This window comes from Numida meleagris, chromosome 1 (genome assembly GCF_002078875.1).
Source record: "Numida meleagris isolate 19003 breed g44 Domestic line chromosome 1, NumMel1.0, whole genome shotgun sequence".
In the NCBI taxonomy this organism is placed as follows: domain Eukaryota; kingdom Metazoa; phylum Chordata; class Aves; order Galliformes; family Numididae; genus Numida; species Numida meleagris.
In genome coordinates this window covers 178,767,857-178,786,167 of record NC_034409.1, presented here as the reverse complement: position 1 = coordinate 178,786,167, position 18,311 = coordinate 178,767,857, and the positions used below count along the sequence as shown (strand labels likewise).

The 18,311-nt window shown below is 39.3% G+C and overlaps 1 protein-coding gene across 1 annotated transcript in view; it reads right to left on the bottom strand.

Annotated features, from left to right (window-relative positions):
* Positions 1-18,311, bottom strand: part of GUCY1A2 (guanylate cyclase 1 soluble subunit alpha 2) — a 130,650-nt gene that overhangs the window by 106,351 nt on the left and 5,988 nt on the right. Inside the window, exon 4 of the mRNA XM_021407673.1 lies at positions 8,907-9,625. Within this exon, the coding sequence (XP_021263348.1) occupies positions 8,907-9,625 (719 nt within the window). The remainder of the gene's footprint in view (positions 1-8,906; positions 9,626-18,311) is intronic.

The following is an 18,311-nucleotide window of genomic DNA, read 5'->3' as shown; positions in this document are numbered from 1 at the left end:
CCCCCACCTGCCCCTCCCCTGACACAGCTCCATGCCGTTCCCTCGGGCCCTGTCGCTGTCCCAGAGAGCAGAGCTCAGCGCTGCCCCTTCTCTCCCTGTGAGGAGCTGCAGCCGCCCCGAAACCTCCCCTCAGCCTGCTCTGCTCTGGACTGAGCACACCCAGGGACCTCAGCTGCTCCTTTGCCCTCCAAGCTGCTCCCCATCTTTGTTGCCTCCCTTGGACTCTCTCTAATAGCTTTATGCCGTTCCAATATTGTGCGCCCAAACCCACACCCAGTGCTGGAGGTGAGGCTGCACAGCCCAGAACAGAGGGGACAGCCCATCCCTCCGCCCAGTGGCAGCGCTGGGCCTGGGGCACCCCAGGGTCTGGTCGGCCCTTTGGGCCTCAGGGCACACTGCTGACTCACATTCAGCTTGCTGATAACCAGAACCCCAAGATCGCTTTCCACGGGGCTGCTCTCCAGCCTTTCGTCCCCCAGCCCATACATCGACCCAGGGCTGCCCTATCCCAGGTGCAGAATCTGGCACAATTCAGCAGGGTTCCAGGTCAGCAGAAGACATTTGGCATGTGCTGCACAGAAGTGACCTTGTGACTGAAAACCACCAACACAGGGAGTGCCAGGCTCCCACTCACTGCACCACAGCAGTGAGCTGAGCATTTATGCTCAGAGGCGCACTCAGAAGTTCGCACAGCCTCTGATTTCCTATCATGCTGTCGTGGGACCTCGCACACAAAACCCATCACCAGAGAGTGATACTCAGGCTTTCCCTCTTCATTTTAAGGGCAATTCAGCCTTTGTGAAGAAAACGACTTAGCTTGACTACATGTATTGCCCAGTAAGAACTATTAGAGCTGAAGGAAGGTAAAGAGTGATCTATTCTTTTTACTTTGATTCAACCGTGACAAGGAAAATGGCTTTTTTGATATCACACCTACTCAGATTAGAGGACTGTGATGCCATGAAAAACACAGTCACTTGAGAATCCACATGAGAAAATGAGGAAAAAGATAAAAATACACTGTAAATAACCAATAATTAATTTTAGTCACTAGGAGAGAGAGGTAAAAAAAAGTACATTGCTGAAAATCAAACCAAGTTCTGTCTGAGTGTTCCTATCGTATAATGTAAAACTTAATGAAGTGCTTCTCTTGTTTCAGTTATGACACTTTAATTTAGAAACCCATTCAAATGCTTTCTACCATTTATAAGAAGATGGACATTTTCATGAGGAAGCAGCTTCCTTATCACAAAAAAATAATACAAATCATAAGAAGGAAGGGTTCACCATGGAGTCAGATTGGTTTAGTAGCCATTTGACTCCACAAAATAATTTCCAAACAGTTTCTTTGGTTTTCAGCTAATGGAAAGGAGAAGTGGGAATTTTATCTCTAGACTGTTACACTTATTCAGTCCTGCCACTGAAAACATTTTAAAAATGGCATTTTCATTGGACTTCTTGAAGAAGAAATATTAAAAACTCTGGGCCACTTTCACAGTGTTATTATAAGTTCTCCAAAGCACAGCTGTTAGTGAGTTAAGAAAGTCATGTCATCTATTGTTTCTCATAACCCATCACAGTCCCTAGTAGCTGTCAAGGCAGCCAATCCAATTCATCTTGAAATCCTTCAAAGTCTAAACACATTTTGACAAGCAAACGGGTGGAATATTAGCATCAGAGGAAAGTGAAGACACAATTTGATTCTGAGAGCTCCAGCAGCCTGCAAAGCAATGGGAGCTTAGTGTCGAAGTCTGACTGACTGTGAATAAATCAGCTCTGGGAAAAATTAGAATTTCTAGATCAGAAGTGACAGATGTCCCTCATGCTAGAATGACTTTCAGGCCACTTCATTTGAATTTTATTAGGAGAGGAGGAAAAACACAGTTACAGAGCAATAGCAAAACATTTCAAGATTGTGTGTGGTGGATTTAAAATTAGTCTGCCAATGTCAGGACCACTCATTTCATTCACTTGGTTCAGAATACAAATAAAAAGTAGCAGATAAGGAATAGACTCAATATAAAACAAAGGACAATGTTCTTTGTGGATTTTAAAAAAAGGTATTTTATTACAGACATTTTCTAATGGTCAGCAAACACCATGGGGAAGAGCAATGGGGAAGCAATGAGCAAGTAGACTTCCTGCACACAGGGTCCCCACTGACCTGGCTGGAAGTGTCTCATGCCACCAGAGAGGTCTCAGCTTCACAGAGTTTCTAGTAAACAGTACACCTTATTGCCACAGGAATCCACAGGAGCTGACACTATAAATTCTTCCTGGCCCAGAAGAGGCTGAAGAAAATTATGGAGTAGTCCTGTGGGGTCCACAAGGCACCACCCTCTGGGTGCCACTGGAGTAGGATGTGCTTTTATCCTTGGGGAGGTAAAACTGGGAGGATGTACTGAAGGAAGGAACACTGCAAGCTTACATTTTTCTTATGTTTTTCATTAACCATCATCTGTCAGTCACTGTGAGAATCAGCTTGCCTGGAATGGATGCAGTTTAGATTAGATCACAACTAGCAAACAGAGAGCTGAGAAAGGAAATATTTAACCTAGAGATGGCAGTTCCTCATACCATGGAAGGACTAGAATAATTACTCCATAGTTAAACAGATCAGTGGGAATGAATGGGGGAAATCCTCATCTAACTTACACAGAACCAGCTTACATTTTAAAATGAACTGTTGTTCAAAATGTTGTTTGTAAATCAGCTTTTTTAAAGTTCTGGCTGTTTACTCTTGTCCATCTACACATTATAGAATCTAACTTTCTGGGTATATATATGCAGTTTTTAAATCCTGGCTCTGGACTGATTTATTTTTTATCTATTTATGAATTAATTTAAATCAGTGCACTGGGACAAATTCCTGCTGGTGGTGTCTAGCTCATCTACCACAATCCTCTCCTCTCCACTGGCAACAGCAGCGGTGGTGGCTCAGACAGCCTGCACAGTCAGTAGAACTGAGCTATAAAAAGCTGGCACTTCCATTTTACTGGATGTTTTATCATTACAGAGTTGGTGTTTCTTGATAATCTGAGTAATATGTGGCATCTGGAACTTCTTGCAATATAAAATTTTAACAGGATTGTATTTATCAAAAATAATGTTTAATTTTTTTAATATTGTATTATTATTTATAATGAAAAAAGTCTTTCCTAGTAAAAAATATTTAAGTCTAAAATAAGTGAACAAAATTCTTTAACACATAACAAGGCAATTATTTCCCAGCACATTTTTCTGAATTCCTGGGGAAGTTGTGATTTTAGTAAAATGGCATATTCAAAGGGAAAACATTCTGCCAGAAAAATTCTGACCACTTTAGTTAGTGCAGTTTTAGGTGCAAGTTTTATTCTTATACAAGTTCTTTGAATTAAAGTGTAAGGAGGCCTAACAGCAAGTCAAAGACCACTGAATATCCAAAAGATGGAAAAGAGCTGTTAGTCTGAAAGAGAACAGGAGATCAGTAGTACAGGGAAAACACAGCTGCAAAATGTTTGGCAGAGACCCAAATTTCTTTCATGGTTCACTTTCAACCTTATTTTTTCTTTAAGCTAAGAAAGCAGTAATACCTAATTCAGCATGTTTTTAGCAAGCATGTAAAGTCACAGTTTCAGAAAGACAAGTCCTGCAGGAGCTCAGATGGCAGAGAGGGGTATTGCTACAACGCAAGTAACGCTCACAAGTAAAACATTTTTTAAAAGAGTCATGTCAGCACACTCTCTGTATGGGTGAGAGAGTCAGGGAGAGACCTGTTTGTAAACAGGGCATTTGCTTTGTGCAAGCACCTGGACATGCTGCCAAGCAGGGCACAGCAGTGCATCCCAGCCAGTTGCTTGGGTGAGGGGACCTGCCAAGAACGAGGCAAGCAGCTACTGCCCTGGCCACAGAGCTTGCAGCCAACAAAACACACACACAGCATCTCCACGGAAAGGTAACCTCAGTGGACGGGCTTGATAGGGGCTTTGGAGCACTCCAGCAGGTAAGTTAAGGCCTTATCTTCTTAACTTAAACAATATCTTACTCCATATGGGACTCCACTTTCATTAAACTCTTATGGAGTAACCACGTGTAAAGCTACAAGCAATCTACATCATCAAGGTATATTCTACAATAAACATATTTTTGATTGTTTCAATAAATAATTGCTCCCAGATAGAGTGATGTAAAATGAGTTTCCATAGAAAGTGCAATATTTGTGATCTTGTTGTTTAGGTATAATATCCATAATAAGGAAATAGTGACTGTATGCAAGTGAAGCTCTCCAGTTAGTAAAATAAAAAAAAAGAAGAAAGAAAACTGACTAAAAGAAAGAAAACTGACTAAAAATTAGTGTGAAATGTAGAAAACAACAGAATGTTAGTATAAGAAGTAGAGCAGCAGGGCTCTCCTTTGGCATCTGGGTAATGCCATACTATAAACAACAAAAATACCAAGGATTTGGTTGAATGAGAAAATTAAAAACCCCAGAGACCAATCACATTCAGTTTTTATACATCTAAAGAGCTGTATGCATACTGGACAGCCATAATTGTGCATACAGCAAATTTTGAGTATCCAAAATAAGATCGAGAAGGAAAAAAAAGCATCAGCATGGGTAACTTCAGCACTGCGGATAATAAAATGGAAGGACAGAAGGCGGCACAAAAGAAAGGTTGAAAGTAAATCTGTCTTATTCTAGATTAGTTAGTACAATTTGATGCATTTGAGTATCTCTGTGAAGTCTTGAGCATAATTTTAGGCTCTGTGCTAAAGATTCTGATTTGATCATATTAGAATAAATGAATGATGAATATCAGTAAATTAATAACAGAAAAAAGTATCATTTAATGGAGCATTTAGTCAGCAAATGTAATACAGGTGTTGTGGAAAGTCAAATAAAAGCTGTTGTTGGATGCTTTAAAAGACTGGAAATATTTTCTTGCTATAATACTGCATCTAAGCAAGCAAAAATATACAGTTAGTTCAACACCCTGGCTACCGCAACCCATCTGTCATGCATAATTCTGTAAGACATGATATGCATTATAATAACAAAAGAATTCTTTAACTGGGAGAAGTTTCTCTTTTCTCCAAAACCAGCTGCTAGAAGAGAACAAAGGCAACAGTATTGATTGGTCAGAGACGTAATACTATTTTTTTTTTAATGAATCAATATTGATAACAACATTATGGGTAAAACAATCCAAGTCTTCCTTCTTGCTGTTGCTTTCTTTGTTGCAATGACTAACTTAGGCTGTGCTTCTACAAAGGTGCATGTGCACCTCAGCAGTAAGTGCAACCTATTGCTCCAAACCTCATAGGCTGTAGTTCACAGATTTAGCATGCTGTAATAAATCCAAGCTATCAAATTGTGGGGATCAGACCAGATGACCTCCAAAGCTCCCCTCCAACATAACCATTCTGCAATTCTGTGAAATCATAGTAAACCAAAGCACACAATGAGTCTTTGCATAAATAGAACAAGCACTTAACAATTGTAAAGTCAGTACAGATGTTCTTTAACTTGACTCTGGGTGCTGAGTTAAGGAAAGATCATGATTTGTGACATACTTTCATCAGAAAACAGAGTTGGAATCATAGAATCATAGAATATAGAATGGCTTGGGTTGGAAGGGACCTCAAGGTCCCTCACGTTCTAATCTTCCTGCCACAGGCAGGGCTACCAGCTGCTAGATCAAGTACTAGATCAGATTGCCTAGGGCCGCATCCAGCCTGACCTTAAACACCTCCAGGGACGGGGCATCCACAACCTCTCTGGGCAGCCTGTTCCAGCACCTCACCACTCAGTAAAAAAATTCCCCCTAATATCTAAACCTCCCCTCCTTTAGTTTAAAACAGTTTCCCCTTGTCCTATCACTATCTACCTGTGTAAAAAGTTGATTTCCCTCATGTCTATAAACTCCCTCTAAATACTGGAAGGCCACAATGAGGTCTCCTCGCAGCCTTCTCTTTTCCAGGCTGAAAAAGCCCAGTTCCTTCAGCCTATCCTCATAGGAGAGGTGCCTTAGCCCTTGGATCATTTTCATGGCCCTCCTCTGGACCCTCTCCAACAGCTCCGCATCTTTCCTGCATTTGGGGCCCCAGACCTGGACACAGTACTCCATCTGGGGCCTCATGAGGGCAGAATAGAGGAGACAGTCACCTCCCTGTCCCTGCTGGCCACCCCTCTTCAGATGGAACCCAGGATGCCATTGGCCTTCGAGGCTGCAAATGCACATTTCTGCCTCATGTTATGTTTCTGGCTTATGTTATGCTTTTCGTCAACCAGAACCCCTAAGTCCTTCTCAGCAAGGCTACTCTCAAGATTTTTTCTCCCAGTTTGTATACATATCTGGGATTTCCCTGACCCAAGTGCAAAACCTTGCACTTTGCTTTGTTGGATGACAAACTAGTTGTGGGACACAACTCTAGTAAAACTAAATAAGCATATGTGACACAAAAATAGGGTAATACTAGTTACTGCTGACTCTTTCTGTTATCCAGTTCACAGCAGTGACCTACTGGTCCAACACTTAACTTCCAAACAACTATTGAAAAGAGTTCCAAAATGAGATACGTGATGACCTGGGCCTTGGGAATAGAGCACATCATAAAGTTTCCAAACCTCAGTCTACTTTGTCTATCCAGTAGAAAATTAAGGACTTGAGCATGAGATTACAGCATTGCCATGTGACTTCTCTCAAAATCTATGAAAGCAAGGCAATTACGACCTCTCTGAGTCTGTGCAGCCTTTCATTTTGAGAAAAAAAAAATGAGTATCCAGCAAAATCACATGCTGAGCTTTGTTTAATTCCATAATTATTCACAGAAACATTTGGGAAGTACTTACAAAATCAGTGACTCAGAAGAAATTACTTCTACATTGTTGTTCTCAAATTAATTCCCATACCTGCAGCACAAGGTTTACACTAGGTCTCCTGCACCTTGCCATCAGCATTTTATCTCTCATTTACACCTTACTGTTCAAGACACCATTTTACTCCTAACTACTGGCAGACAGAAGATTTCCTTTACTGACCTTTCCTTTTAATTACCTCTCAAGAAATGCAAATTCCCACTGTGTTAGTATGCTGACACTTGCTGTTCAGTGTCTGACTCTACACAGCTTTAAGGCAGAGAGGGTCACTCTCCTGAGTGGCAGCTGGGCACTACGCTGATTGAATTCATTACTTGCCTGTAATGACTCAGCTTGATGGTACAGAACAAGTTCTTGAAAGCAGAGTTGCTTTCTAAACTGGCTGCTAAACCTGCCTCCCGCAAGTTCCACTCCTCGTTGCTTCTCCTGTGAGCCAGCCACAGGTACACAATAGCTGTCTAGGTAAGAAAGTGAGTTTGTTTGATTGTTAATGTACAATTAGAAAAACTGTGAGTCAACACACCAGAAACCTTCTTCTGCCTCTTCAGAGTGATTTACAGCAGATTCAGGAGGAGCAGAAGGTTGTCAAGGAGCTGGGACTCTGTCCCAGGGCAGAAGACATCTGAGAGGGATGGAGAGGCTCAGGGAAGGAAGGAGGATGGCACAAACCTCTTTTAAAAGATAAACAACCGTGTCACAAGGAAGCTCAGAGCTAAACTCCAAACTCTTCATGCAGCATTTTCTTTTCATAATTACAGGCTCGGGTGACTTTGAGGATATATTCTGAAAAACAAGCTCCCTCTTGGTTTTAAGTATGTTGAATACATGAATTCATACAAAATGAGAAGCACTAGTTTGCTTCTCTTGGGGCAATATGTTGTTTCAAGGGGAAAATGAAGCAGGAGTGTTTTTACTGGTGCCAAAGAGCAGTATGAAAGAGAAGGTGGAAACATTACTGCTGTCAGAAGAGGCAATATTTTGAAAAGGGCCTGGAATTCAGTATGTTGCTACCACAGGAGATGTTCTGACACTGGCCCAGTGTAAGCAGCAAAGCAGAGGTGGAATTTCTCGAGCCATATCCAGATCATCTGAATTGTATACGTGCCACCTTTAAGCAGAAATTTGGTGTGCAAGTATCCAGTGGGATTAGGATTGACTATTTTTGGTTACTAATTCTTAAAAACTCTGAAAATCAATAATTATTTCACTTAAGACAGCACTATTTCCAAAGAACCCAAGCACATGCTTTCAAAGTAAGCACAAAGTATTATGTGTGTTAGTGCATAAAGCTGGAATCTCACTTTGCAGCAAAAAGTTTTCCCTTAATTCAAAGATATGCAATAAGGCAAACTCATCCAAGTCTTTGTGGAGGCCTATTCTAGAAGATATTTTCACATGGGATGCACTGAACTCAATATAGGGCTCACTAGTTAAGGTAACTCTCTTCTGAAACACTGAAGGAAGTGGCAGAGTAGAAGAACAAGTACTATTTTAAATTACTGGGAAACATTAAAACTAGTGTTAAGTGATACAGGTACCATTTACAGCTCTGGTTCATTGAAAGCAGAGTGAGAGATCAGAAGAAACACACACAAAAGCAGTGTTTCTAAATTGGGAAGCAGGATATAAAAGTAGCTGTGTGAACCCTGCAGCAAGAGTCTTTCAGAAAATATATTGAAAGCTATTCCCCAGTTTAATAACTATTTAATAACTATTATTGTTATCATAATATAGCTGGAGTGAAATTAAGGAGTAGATACAGGCATTTTCTAAAAATCCTCACTCTTCTGATTCAAACTGAACTAAGCAACTTCACAGAAGAGAATTTTCTCAATGGCAATGTCATGATTTGCTACAACAGCTCACGCAAAGCTTATAAATAATTTAGGAAAATACTCACTTGTCTGAGGAATACCACTTAACCCCATTTGAAAGGCATAATTGAGCTTTCCACAATACACAGTACTTTAGATGCTTCTTTCTAAACAAAAAATCCTCTCTCATCACACACATATACACACATGTCCTTCCAAATTAATGCTCTTACCTTGTCTTTATTTTCAGAGTCAGTATCTTCAAGTTTGGTCCGAATAACAAAGGGGGTAGATAACCTCAGGAGGACTCGTTCAAAAGTGGCACTGATCTTAGGAGAAACTATGTCGAAGCAGTCTTGGAATTTCAGAGTTTTGTGAGTGTCACATCTGAGCTGCTTCCTTAGACCTTCTCCCAGCTGAAGAACAAACATGTTTTGATCAAACATCAGATGAAAGGGGAATGCTCTGCAGAAGGTGCTGATACTAATCCTCAGATCTGAGGGGGACTGGGAAGTTCCTGATGGAAGTGCTTTTGTGATATTTGCATTTTCATGTTCTTTGATAAGGAAAGTCAGACAGCTGCAGTTACCTGGGTTCGTCCCCTCTGAACACAGCTTATCATTAGTGACCTGCTCTACTTCGACGTCCAAGCGGTAAATTTTCTTTGCTGCTGCCTTTATCATTCCCACCATTGCAAACCCCACTATCTGATGTGGGTGAAAGTAATGAAGCATGAGATTGCCTTCAGGGAGCTCTTTGCATAGGAAAGATGGGGATTCCAGGGTGGCCTGTCTTCCAAATGAAGTTCTAATGTGCTCCAGCAAAGCATCAAAGCCATTGAAGAAGTCTTGAAGCGTCCCACCTACAGCTCGAAGAACTCTTTCATTCTCATCAAAGCAGATATTGAAGAATTCCTCCCCAAATTTTTCTTGCATTTCCTCAAATTTCAGACCTATAGGACAAGAAGACACTCATGTCAAATACACGTATCGCTACTGTATCACATCTTCCCTTTGTTGTCTATTTTCTCAGTATTTTTCCACATCATTAAGAGTGTTTTTTTCGCTAGTTATGTACCCATGAAACCTCTGTTTTCAGTGATAGCTGGGAATGCCTGAATGGTACCCTTGGATGCCTGAAACACACTGCTTCATTCTAGTAGTAATTTTTGCCTGCCATTTCAATCCCTCATGCTTTCAGCTCCCTGTCCCAGCCAGCTAAGTGTTAGGTTTACACTTGCCTTGTCTCCTCTTCCTTGCTGGAAGCCAGAACTTACTATAATTTCCCTAAGTTTTAACTTTCCCTAACTGTATGTCACATGCAGTCTATTGTGCAAATACACCCAGCCAAGGGTGTATACCTGCCATTGCTAACATAGACATGGAAGACGTTTCTGCTTTTCTGGCCCCTCTTGTATGCTGCTTTTCAAAGGACTTAGCTCTTACCAGCTTGAATAATAAGTTATTGGGATGCAAGTTTTGGCTTTCAATGAGAAGTGCAAAGTCAGACCATTTGCTTTCAATAAGCATCGTAAAGCCATTCATTTCAGTAGCTGGGGTTGTGTTTTTTTTGTTTTGTTTTGTTTTTCTTTAGACAAAATACTTTTCTCATTATAGATATGGGGCATTGCAAGAAGATAGAAAGAAAGAATTATTTCTTTTTTGTTGCCTGAAAAGGAGAACAAAGCCTCACTATTCTGGGCTTCTACATTCATCTATCTTCTGAAAAACCCGTGCCCCTTAGAACTTTCTAAACTGCTATTAGTTGGGACAGGTCTGTTATATCTCTAAATGTCACTTCAAGTCTCCATCAGAGCAATTCAAAAGGTTTTGATTTACAGAAGTGATAAGGCTGGTATTGCACAAGGGAAAGAAAATATCTGTAATAGAAGTCTCTGAATATAAATGTTTATCAAATGCTACTCCAGTTTTTTATTTACTTTTTAAACTAGAAAAAAATAGATTTTTGAGATGGTTGTTAAACATTTTCTTCTGTCTTATTTTAGGGAGGATATGCTATGTTGTCTCATCTGATACTAACCCTAAATCACATAGCAGAGTTACAAATCAGCTATATTTGTATTGTACTAAGCTGTGATAGAAGAAAAAGAAGTATAAATAAACTATGTGAATTGCAAATATCCAGCAAGAAATAAATTACACAGTTCCCTCAGTGTATTGAATTTATGAAATTTTAGTGAACCAGTCAAACACCTTAAAATTGATCCTGAATTCTAACAGAAATGAAGAGCAGCTATCTCATTTCTCAGGGTGCAATAGGCCCTTTATTTTAATACATATTCAGCATGCTTTATAACATTGATAAGATCCCAGTGGATCACCAAACTTCTTACTGTTTGTTTAGACTACTTGTGGGTTTTACAATTTGGAAGAATAGTGTGATGAGAGACCTTCATGCTCAAGAGGTATAATGGGACGAAAGTCATTCATCTGTCATTTGCAGACAGTAACCTTTAATCATCTCAAGGCAGGGCCTGTGCACATAGGCAGAGATACAATGATCAATATTTACAAGGGATTAGTGTTCCATACCTTTGCAAACAATCTGCAATGACAGTTTTGTTTGGACCTTCAACATAATTGATAGCAGATTAAAATTCATAAAATTGCATATATGAGCAGGACAACATAACAAAGCAATAGCAATAGTTTGGGAAAGTTCATCTGAATGCCATTACACATAATGAACTTTAGTCACTAAACTAGGTTATTACAGTAATATTCCCAGGATCTTTTATGCCCACAGATGGTCAGATCAGCAGCTAAGCCAAAAGAAAGTACCTCTGGTACGTAATGCCTGCTAATATCCCAACTCAGAGAACAGCATGCCAATTCCTGACTCATTATTACTATGCCAGCATAAAAAATTAGTGTAACATTTTCCATAAAAATTCTCACTATAACCACAAAATAATTAAATTCTAACCCATATCAATAGCCCTGTCAGCACTGGATATTAATAACAAGAATTTAAGAAATTATCATATTCATATGTATACACAAACAAACATACATTCTTCTAAATTTTATGGTTCTGTAGAGTGAAGTGAGTAGCTTCAAAAGAAGTATGGATGTAGAAGTGAGCTCTCACAAGTCTTTAGCGGGAGCATCCAAGGTTGTAAGATTGCAGAGGCCCTGATAATATGGGAACACAACTATGCAACATTCCATAGCAATAGTATAGGTGGAAGAGCTGTCTTTCAAGCATATAACATTACAGTTAAAACAGTAATTTGCACTAGCACCACTGACCGAAATCATGGTATGTAAAACTGATAACCAAATACCCCATACTCTACTGCTACATAGGTAAGTCTTGTCTTACAATCATTGAAAGGAGCTTTATCTTAGTATTTGGCCCCAGATTTTGTTGACTGTCTTAGACTGGTCCTGTTGTCTGCTCTAGAGGACTGGCTGTTCAATCTGGACATTACATATTAACTCCAAGCAACATGAATTATCCAGTGAAATTCAAGTCAGTGATCTGACTTCAGGATGTGGCACGACTTTTAAAAACATTCTAGTTCTGAATTGAGTTACACATAGTACCAGCAGAAAATTAGATTAACTCAGAATAGAAAAATGTGTACGCTCAAGCTAGACCAAACTGCTGGTCTGTTTTAGTCAGGAATTTTATCTCTAATAATAGACATGATGAAATACTGAGAAAATTAAATAAACAGAAACAACCTCCTAAAACAAACATCCTGCATGCAGAAATGTGATGTGGAAGGCCAGGGCCCATTTGGAATTAAATCTGGCTACAAATGTCAGGGCTACAAACGGGAAGGGCCTCTTCCAGTACATCAGCAACAAAAAGAAAACTAAACACTCCCAATCATCAATGAAAGACCATGGCAATCAGGAGAGGTGCCTGAGGACTAGAAGAAAGCAAATGTCACCCCAGTCTTCAAAAAGAGCAAGAAGAATGCAGGGAACTACAGGCCAATCAGCTTCACCTCCATTCCTGGAAAGGTGATGGAACAGCTCATCCTGGAGGCCATCTCTAAGCATGTGGAACACAAGAAGGTGATCAGGAGTAGTCAGCATGAATTCACCAAAGAGACATCGTGCATAACCAACCTGATTGCCTTCTACAATGAGACAATTGGATGGACAAATGAAGGAAGAGCAGTGGATGTTGCCAACCTGGACTTCAGCTGGGCTTTTTACATTGTCTACCATGATATTATTATAGGTAAGCTCAGGAAGTACATACTAGATGAGTGGACAGTGAAGTGGATTGAGAATTGGCTGAATGGCAGAGTTCCAACAGCTGTGATCAGTGGCACAGAGTTTTGTTGGAGGCCCACAGCTGGTGGTATCCTCCGGAGGTCAATACTGGGTCCAGTGTTGTTCAATTTATTCACCAGTGACTTGAATGAAGGGGCAGAGTGCCTCCTCAGAAAGTTTGCCGAGGATACAAAACCGGGAGGAGTGGCCGAAGCACCAAAGCACTGTGCTGCCATTCAGAAGGCTCTTGATAGGCTGGATAGATGGGCAAAGAAGAAACTCATGAAATTAAACACTGGCATGTACAGTGTCCTGTACTTTGGGAAGAATAACCTCAAGCACCAGTACAGGCTGGGTGCTGACCTGATGGAAAGCAGCACTGTGGAGAAGAACCGGGGGGCCTGGTGGACAGCAAGGACCATGAGCCAGAAGTGTGCCCTTGTGGCCAAGAAGTCCAGTGGTATCCTGGGGAACATTAGGAGGAATATTGCCAGCAGGTCAAGGATGTTTATCCTTCCACACTACTCAGCTCTGATGGGACCACGCCTGGAGTACTGTGACCAATTCCGAGTACCACAGTACAAGAGGGACAAGGAGCTCCTGGAGTAAGTCAAGCAAAGAGCTATTAAAATGATCAAAGAACTGGAGCATCACTCATATGAGGAAAGGTTGAGGGAACTGGGCCTGTTTAGCCTGGAGAAGATAAGGCTCAGGGCGGATCTAGTCAATGTGTATTTAAAAGAAGGATGTCAGGAGGATGGGGGTGAGGCCAGACTCTTCTCAGTGGTGCCCGTTGATAGGATGAGAGGTGACGGGCACAAACTGAAACAAAGGAAGTTCTGTCTGAACGTGAGGAAAAAGTTATTTACTGTTATGAGTGACAGAGCACTGGAACAAGCTGGCCAGAGAGGTTGTGTCTCCTTCCTTGGAGATGTTCAAAACCTGTCTGGACACGATGCTGAATGATATGCTCAGTGTCTCTGCTTGAGCAGGAGGGCTGCACTAGATAGATGATCTCCAGAGGTTCTTTTCAACCTCAACCATTCTGTGATTCTATGATTCTGTCATCTTCAATTAAAGAAAAAAAAAACCTCTTGGATGTTTTTGTATTAGCAGATTTTTGGCATGAATATAATCTTGTCCTAAACAGTCTTTTGAATGCAAAGCCAGGTGGCAGTTTCAGGTTCCAAAGCATAATTTAAGGATAGTAGGAAGAGCAACATTTATTTCTCAATAAAGAAAGAATTTTATGTGTACAGGCTAATGCTGAAGGTACATTAGATGCATGATTTGGCTTGTGAGCCTAGTGCCAGTACCTAATTACTATAAAAAGACTTTGATCTTACTTGATTATCATGATGTTAAATTCGTCGTGGGAACTCAGGCAGTGTTTTTCGTATTATCATTTTACTGCTTTTATATAAACACAATAACATCATCTTATGCCTTTACATATAACTTTGACATAACTGTAAAATTTGCACTATACTTCCCTTACAGCATCATACAGGGCTGTCATAAAATAAAAACGAGAGTTATTGTTTAAAAATATTCCTCATGATTGTTCACCATAATACCTGTGTTTTTTCAATTTTTAATGGGGCATTTTTTTCCTTGTTAAAGTTGTTAAAGTTTTCCTCTGACAAATGATGGTTAGAAGTATTATATAAAAAAATTGTAATTACTGCCCTCAATGATGACTTGATCACCTGTGCTCAGGCTATATGCAAAAGATTCTGCACCAAATTACTGACACAGAAAGCTCAACTCAGCTATAAAGAAGAGGCAATGTTCTTTTCCTTCATATATCCCTTTCAGTAGCAGCTGCTGGAAAAACCAAACTGCCTGAAGCACGGCAATCATTTTGTTCCCCCCATCACATCTTGGAAAGCTCACTACTTCTATTTGCACACAGTTTATCAAAGAATTACAATCAGTAAATTGATGCTGCCTCAGAACAAGGCAGATACAGTTTGTTTCATGTTAACTCTAGAGATCAAACTGCAGCAAAAGCAGTTTTAAATTTGCTTTTGCATTATATCTATGGCTTTGAATCCACATGGAGAGCAGAACTTCATTTCTTAGAAGGAATAAAACAGTAATGAAATCTAAAAACATTTTCCATGAAATGCAAAATTATCTTTCATAGTTCCTCACGTGTATAAAAGGTTCAGTTCAGCTGATTAAACATATAAATCTAATGTTATAAATACTTGAGACTTTATTAGACATCCAAGATATCTACAGAAGGACTAACAGATAGTTAAATCTGCCAGGATATGGAACTTATGGAAGACCTACATATTTTTGAAGGTTTAACGTAGGCCACACTAGATACTCTACAGCACCTAAAATAATGACAAACTCCTACAGTTAGTCAATGAATCATGCCCAAAATGTCTTCTACTTTATAAATAGACTTCTACAAGATGGTAGTGTACATCATCACTTCAAGCTGCTCAAAATCTACTGGTAGTTCATCTGCTTTCCAACAATAAATACTTCTGGTTTGAGAAGAGCAGAAACTCTAAGGCCATTTGGTATCAACACTTGTCCTTTTCTAATTTAGATGTACTCACCTCAGTTTTGAAATCACATTAGCTATGTGGGTTTTATTTAGACTACTTTTGTATTGCCAGTGCAGTGTAATATCTGCTAAATAATAGGAGCCTTATGTGTAAAGCTTAGACCCCCTGAGGATGGAGTTCCAAGTATTACTAAAATCCATTAGTCTCTCCAGTCCTCTGGGCCATGTAACATTTCCTTTTACACCATTTGTAAACCAACAACTTTAATTATAAATCAAGCTGTGTATCCTAAATTAGTTGCATCCTAATGACTATCTGCAGTTGTTAGCTCAAAGGAAATGGAAAGTGAAACTAATTTATGTGCTTTAAATACAGAAGCATTTACAATTTTCAGGCATCTGTTCAGCAGTCAGTGTGCCAAGCCTTTGTCCATCTTTTCCATTTACATCACTTGATCTAATCTCATCGTAGGATGAGATCTGTCCTGATATCTTCTCTTCAATGCATTTCCTGTCTTCTCAAATGTAGTAGTTCTCAGCAATGATGTGCCATTATTGTTAAATAGTTAGTTACCAGAAAGATCTCAAATTTATATCTCTTTAACTAGAAAAAGTCGAGATTTTCTTAGTTTCAGAAAGGAAACACAGACCTTCCACTTTGACAAATGTACAAAGGACAAAAGACTTTTACGGAATTATGTCCTTTGCACTAAATGAAGGAACAACCCTACCAGTTCTATCTGGAGATGACATGAAGTGCTCAGTATAAAGCAGCCTAGAGCTCTTATCTTCTTTGGTGGTGACAAACAAGTTTCACCAAGAGCAAGAGCTCTCTAAATTCCCTCACCAACAATGGATTCCACCTCTTCCTCAGTGTCTCAGAGAGATTGAATCTAGGAACATGATTTATCTTCCTGATAGGACAGGGCTATAGGGTGGGATTCCACATACCATATCACCAGAAGATCCAAGAATTCTTGTCTCCGTGGCATATCACCCTTCACATGGAAGATGCCCAAAAAGTTACTCACTTAGAAATGACAGAGGAGCAAAGTCCTCACACCACTAACAGAAGCAAGATCAAGAAGGTGAGCTTTATTCCTAACCTGTAAGTTTAAAATATCTAACAGGAAAACTTTGTACAATAAATTTAAGTCCACATATGGAGCTAACTTAGCTGCCACTGATGCAAGCTGTGCATTCTTTAAGGAAAAATTAGGTTTGTGCTTTAAGGTTTTAGAAGCCCTATTTTTAGAACAGATTAAAAAGAATTGTGTTGCAAAAATTAATTAATTGAATAAAAGATGGAAAAAAATATTCTTCTGTATCTCAAGCAATGGAGTGATGTATAGGTGAAATTATGTCTCCAGACCTCGTTGTTGAAACAACTATCTGATACAAGTACATTTGTAACTTCAGACTGTGTGCCCAATGCATTGAATTGTGTGAACTGTTAATTATACAGTATGTACTTGTGGGTGCTTATGTACTAGATACTGTAGTCTAACTCGCAAATAGACAAAGACAGCATTTCTTCTATGCCATTAAAGACTATGTATGAATATCAGCTTTGTAAATTCTGAACAAGACAGCAGATTTTTTGCAGATATTTATGAATTTTAGGTTACTGTTCTTTAGTCAAAAGTTATGACAGATTATACATTTCCTTATCTAACTGCACAGAGATTCCAAAGGAAATACTGATGGTATTTAAAAGAAAACAGGTAACTCTCTTCATGAAACTCCCTTTTTTTGTGTGTAGGCTTGAGATAAAAGTAGAGTTCATGTCCACAAAGACTGTATTAATTGTGTGCAGTTCTTGCAAAGAGTGTTTTGGGGATGTGAGGTGAAGGTTGTACAATTTTTATAACGTTTGTGCATTTGAGATGCTAGAATACATTGTCATATATCAGAACTACATAAAGGGGATGAGAAATGAAAACTGGGCATTTTTTGCTTGCTTCGTAAAGCCCAGTAGCACATACCAGCTTGGAAGATCTATCCAGTAGGTAAGTAGAAGACATATCAGGAAGGCTTTATATCAGAACCTAAATTCCCTGTATAAATACCTGAGTAGGAATTACAGACTTAACTCCTAAAAAAAAAAATAAATTCATCTTTAATTTTCCAGTTTCCAGAGTTTAAATTTGCAACTACATGGAAGTTTTCTGCTGTACTCTGACTAGGTTTAATAAATCAAAACACACTCTAATCTTACTTGAAATAAAATTATCTTTAATTTTGAGGATAAAGGAAGTCCTGAACAAGATTTGGCCATCATTCTTAAAATGCTGAACATACAAATAGTATGAAAACATCTTTGCTTTGAGAACGTTAAAATCTAAACCGCACTGATACACAGTTTAAAGGATTAAAAATAAATTGTTATCTCTTCTATACAGATGGGAAATCGAGTCACAGAAAGAATAAAGACTTGCCCAAGGGCAAACAAGAAATCTCTTTGGATATACTCTCTGTCTAATATACCCCAGTGTAAATTTACAGTCACTTAATATAGAAATGCAGTAGTCATCCATATAATATGCTTGATCATACAAATCTTACCATTATTTCTGAAATAAGTTCAGTCTAATACAAATCTGCTCTGAACAGAGTCTAACTAGTCAGCCAAAGGCATTATCTGGGTCAACAGTATAAAACATACCAGCATTAATTCTTTGAAACATTTTATTTAAATCTAGAAACTTTATAAATGCTGTCTTTAGAGGCTAGGATTTTTCTTTTTGCCCAGTTTCCAATCTACTGTTACTTATTTTTCCTTTGGATGATATGTTTATGAAGGACACTGTAAAAAGTATGCCTGCACATATTAAAGAAAGCAGAGCCCATCATAGAGC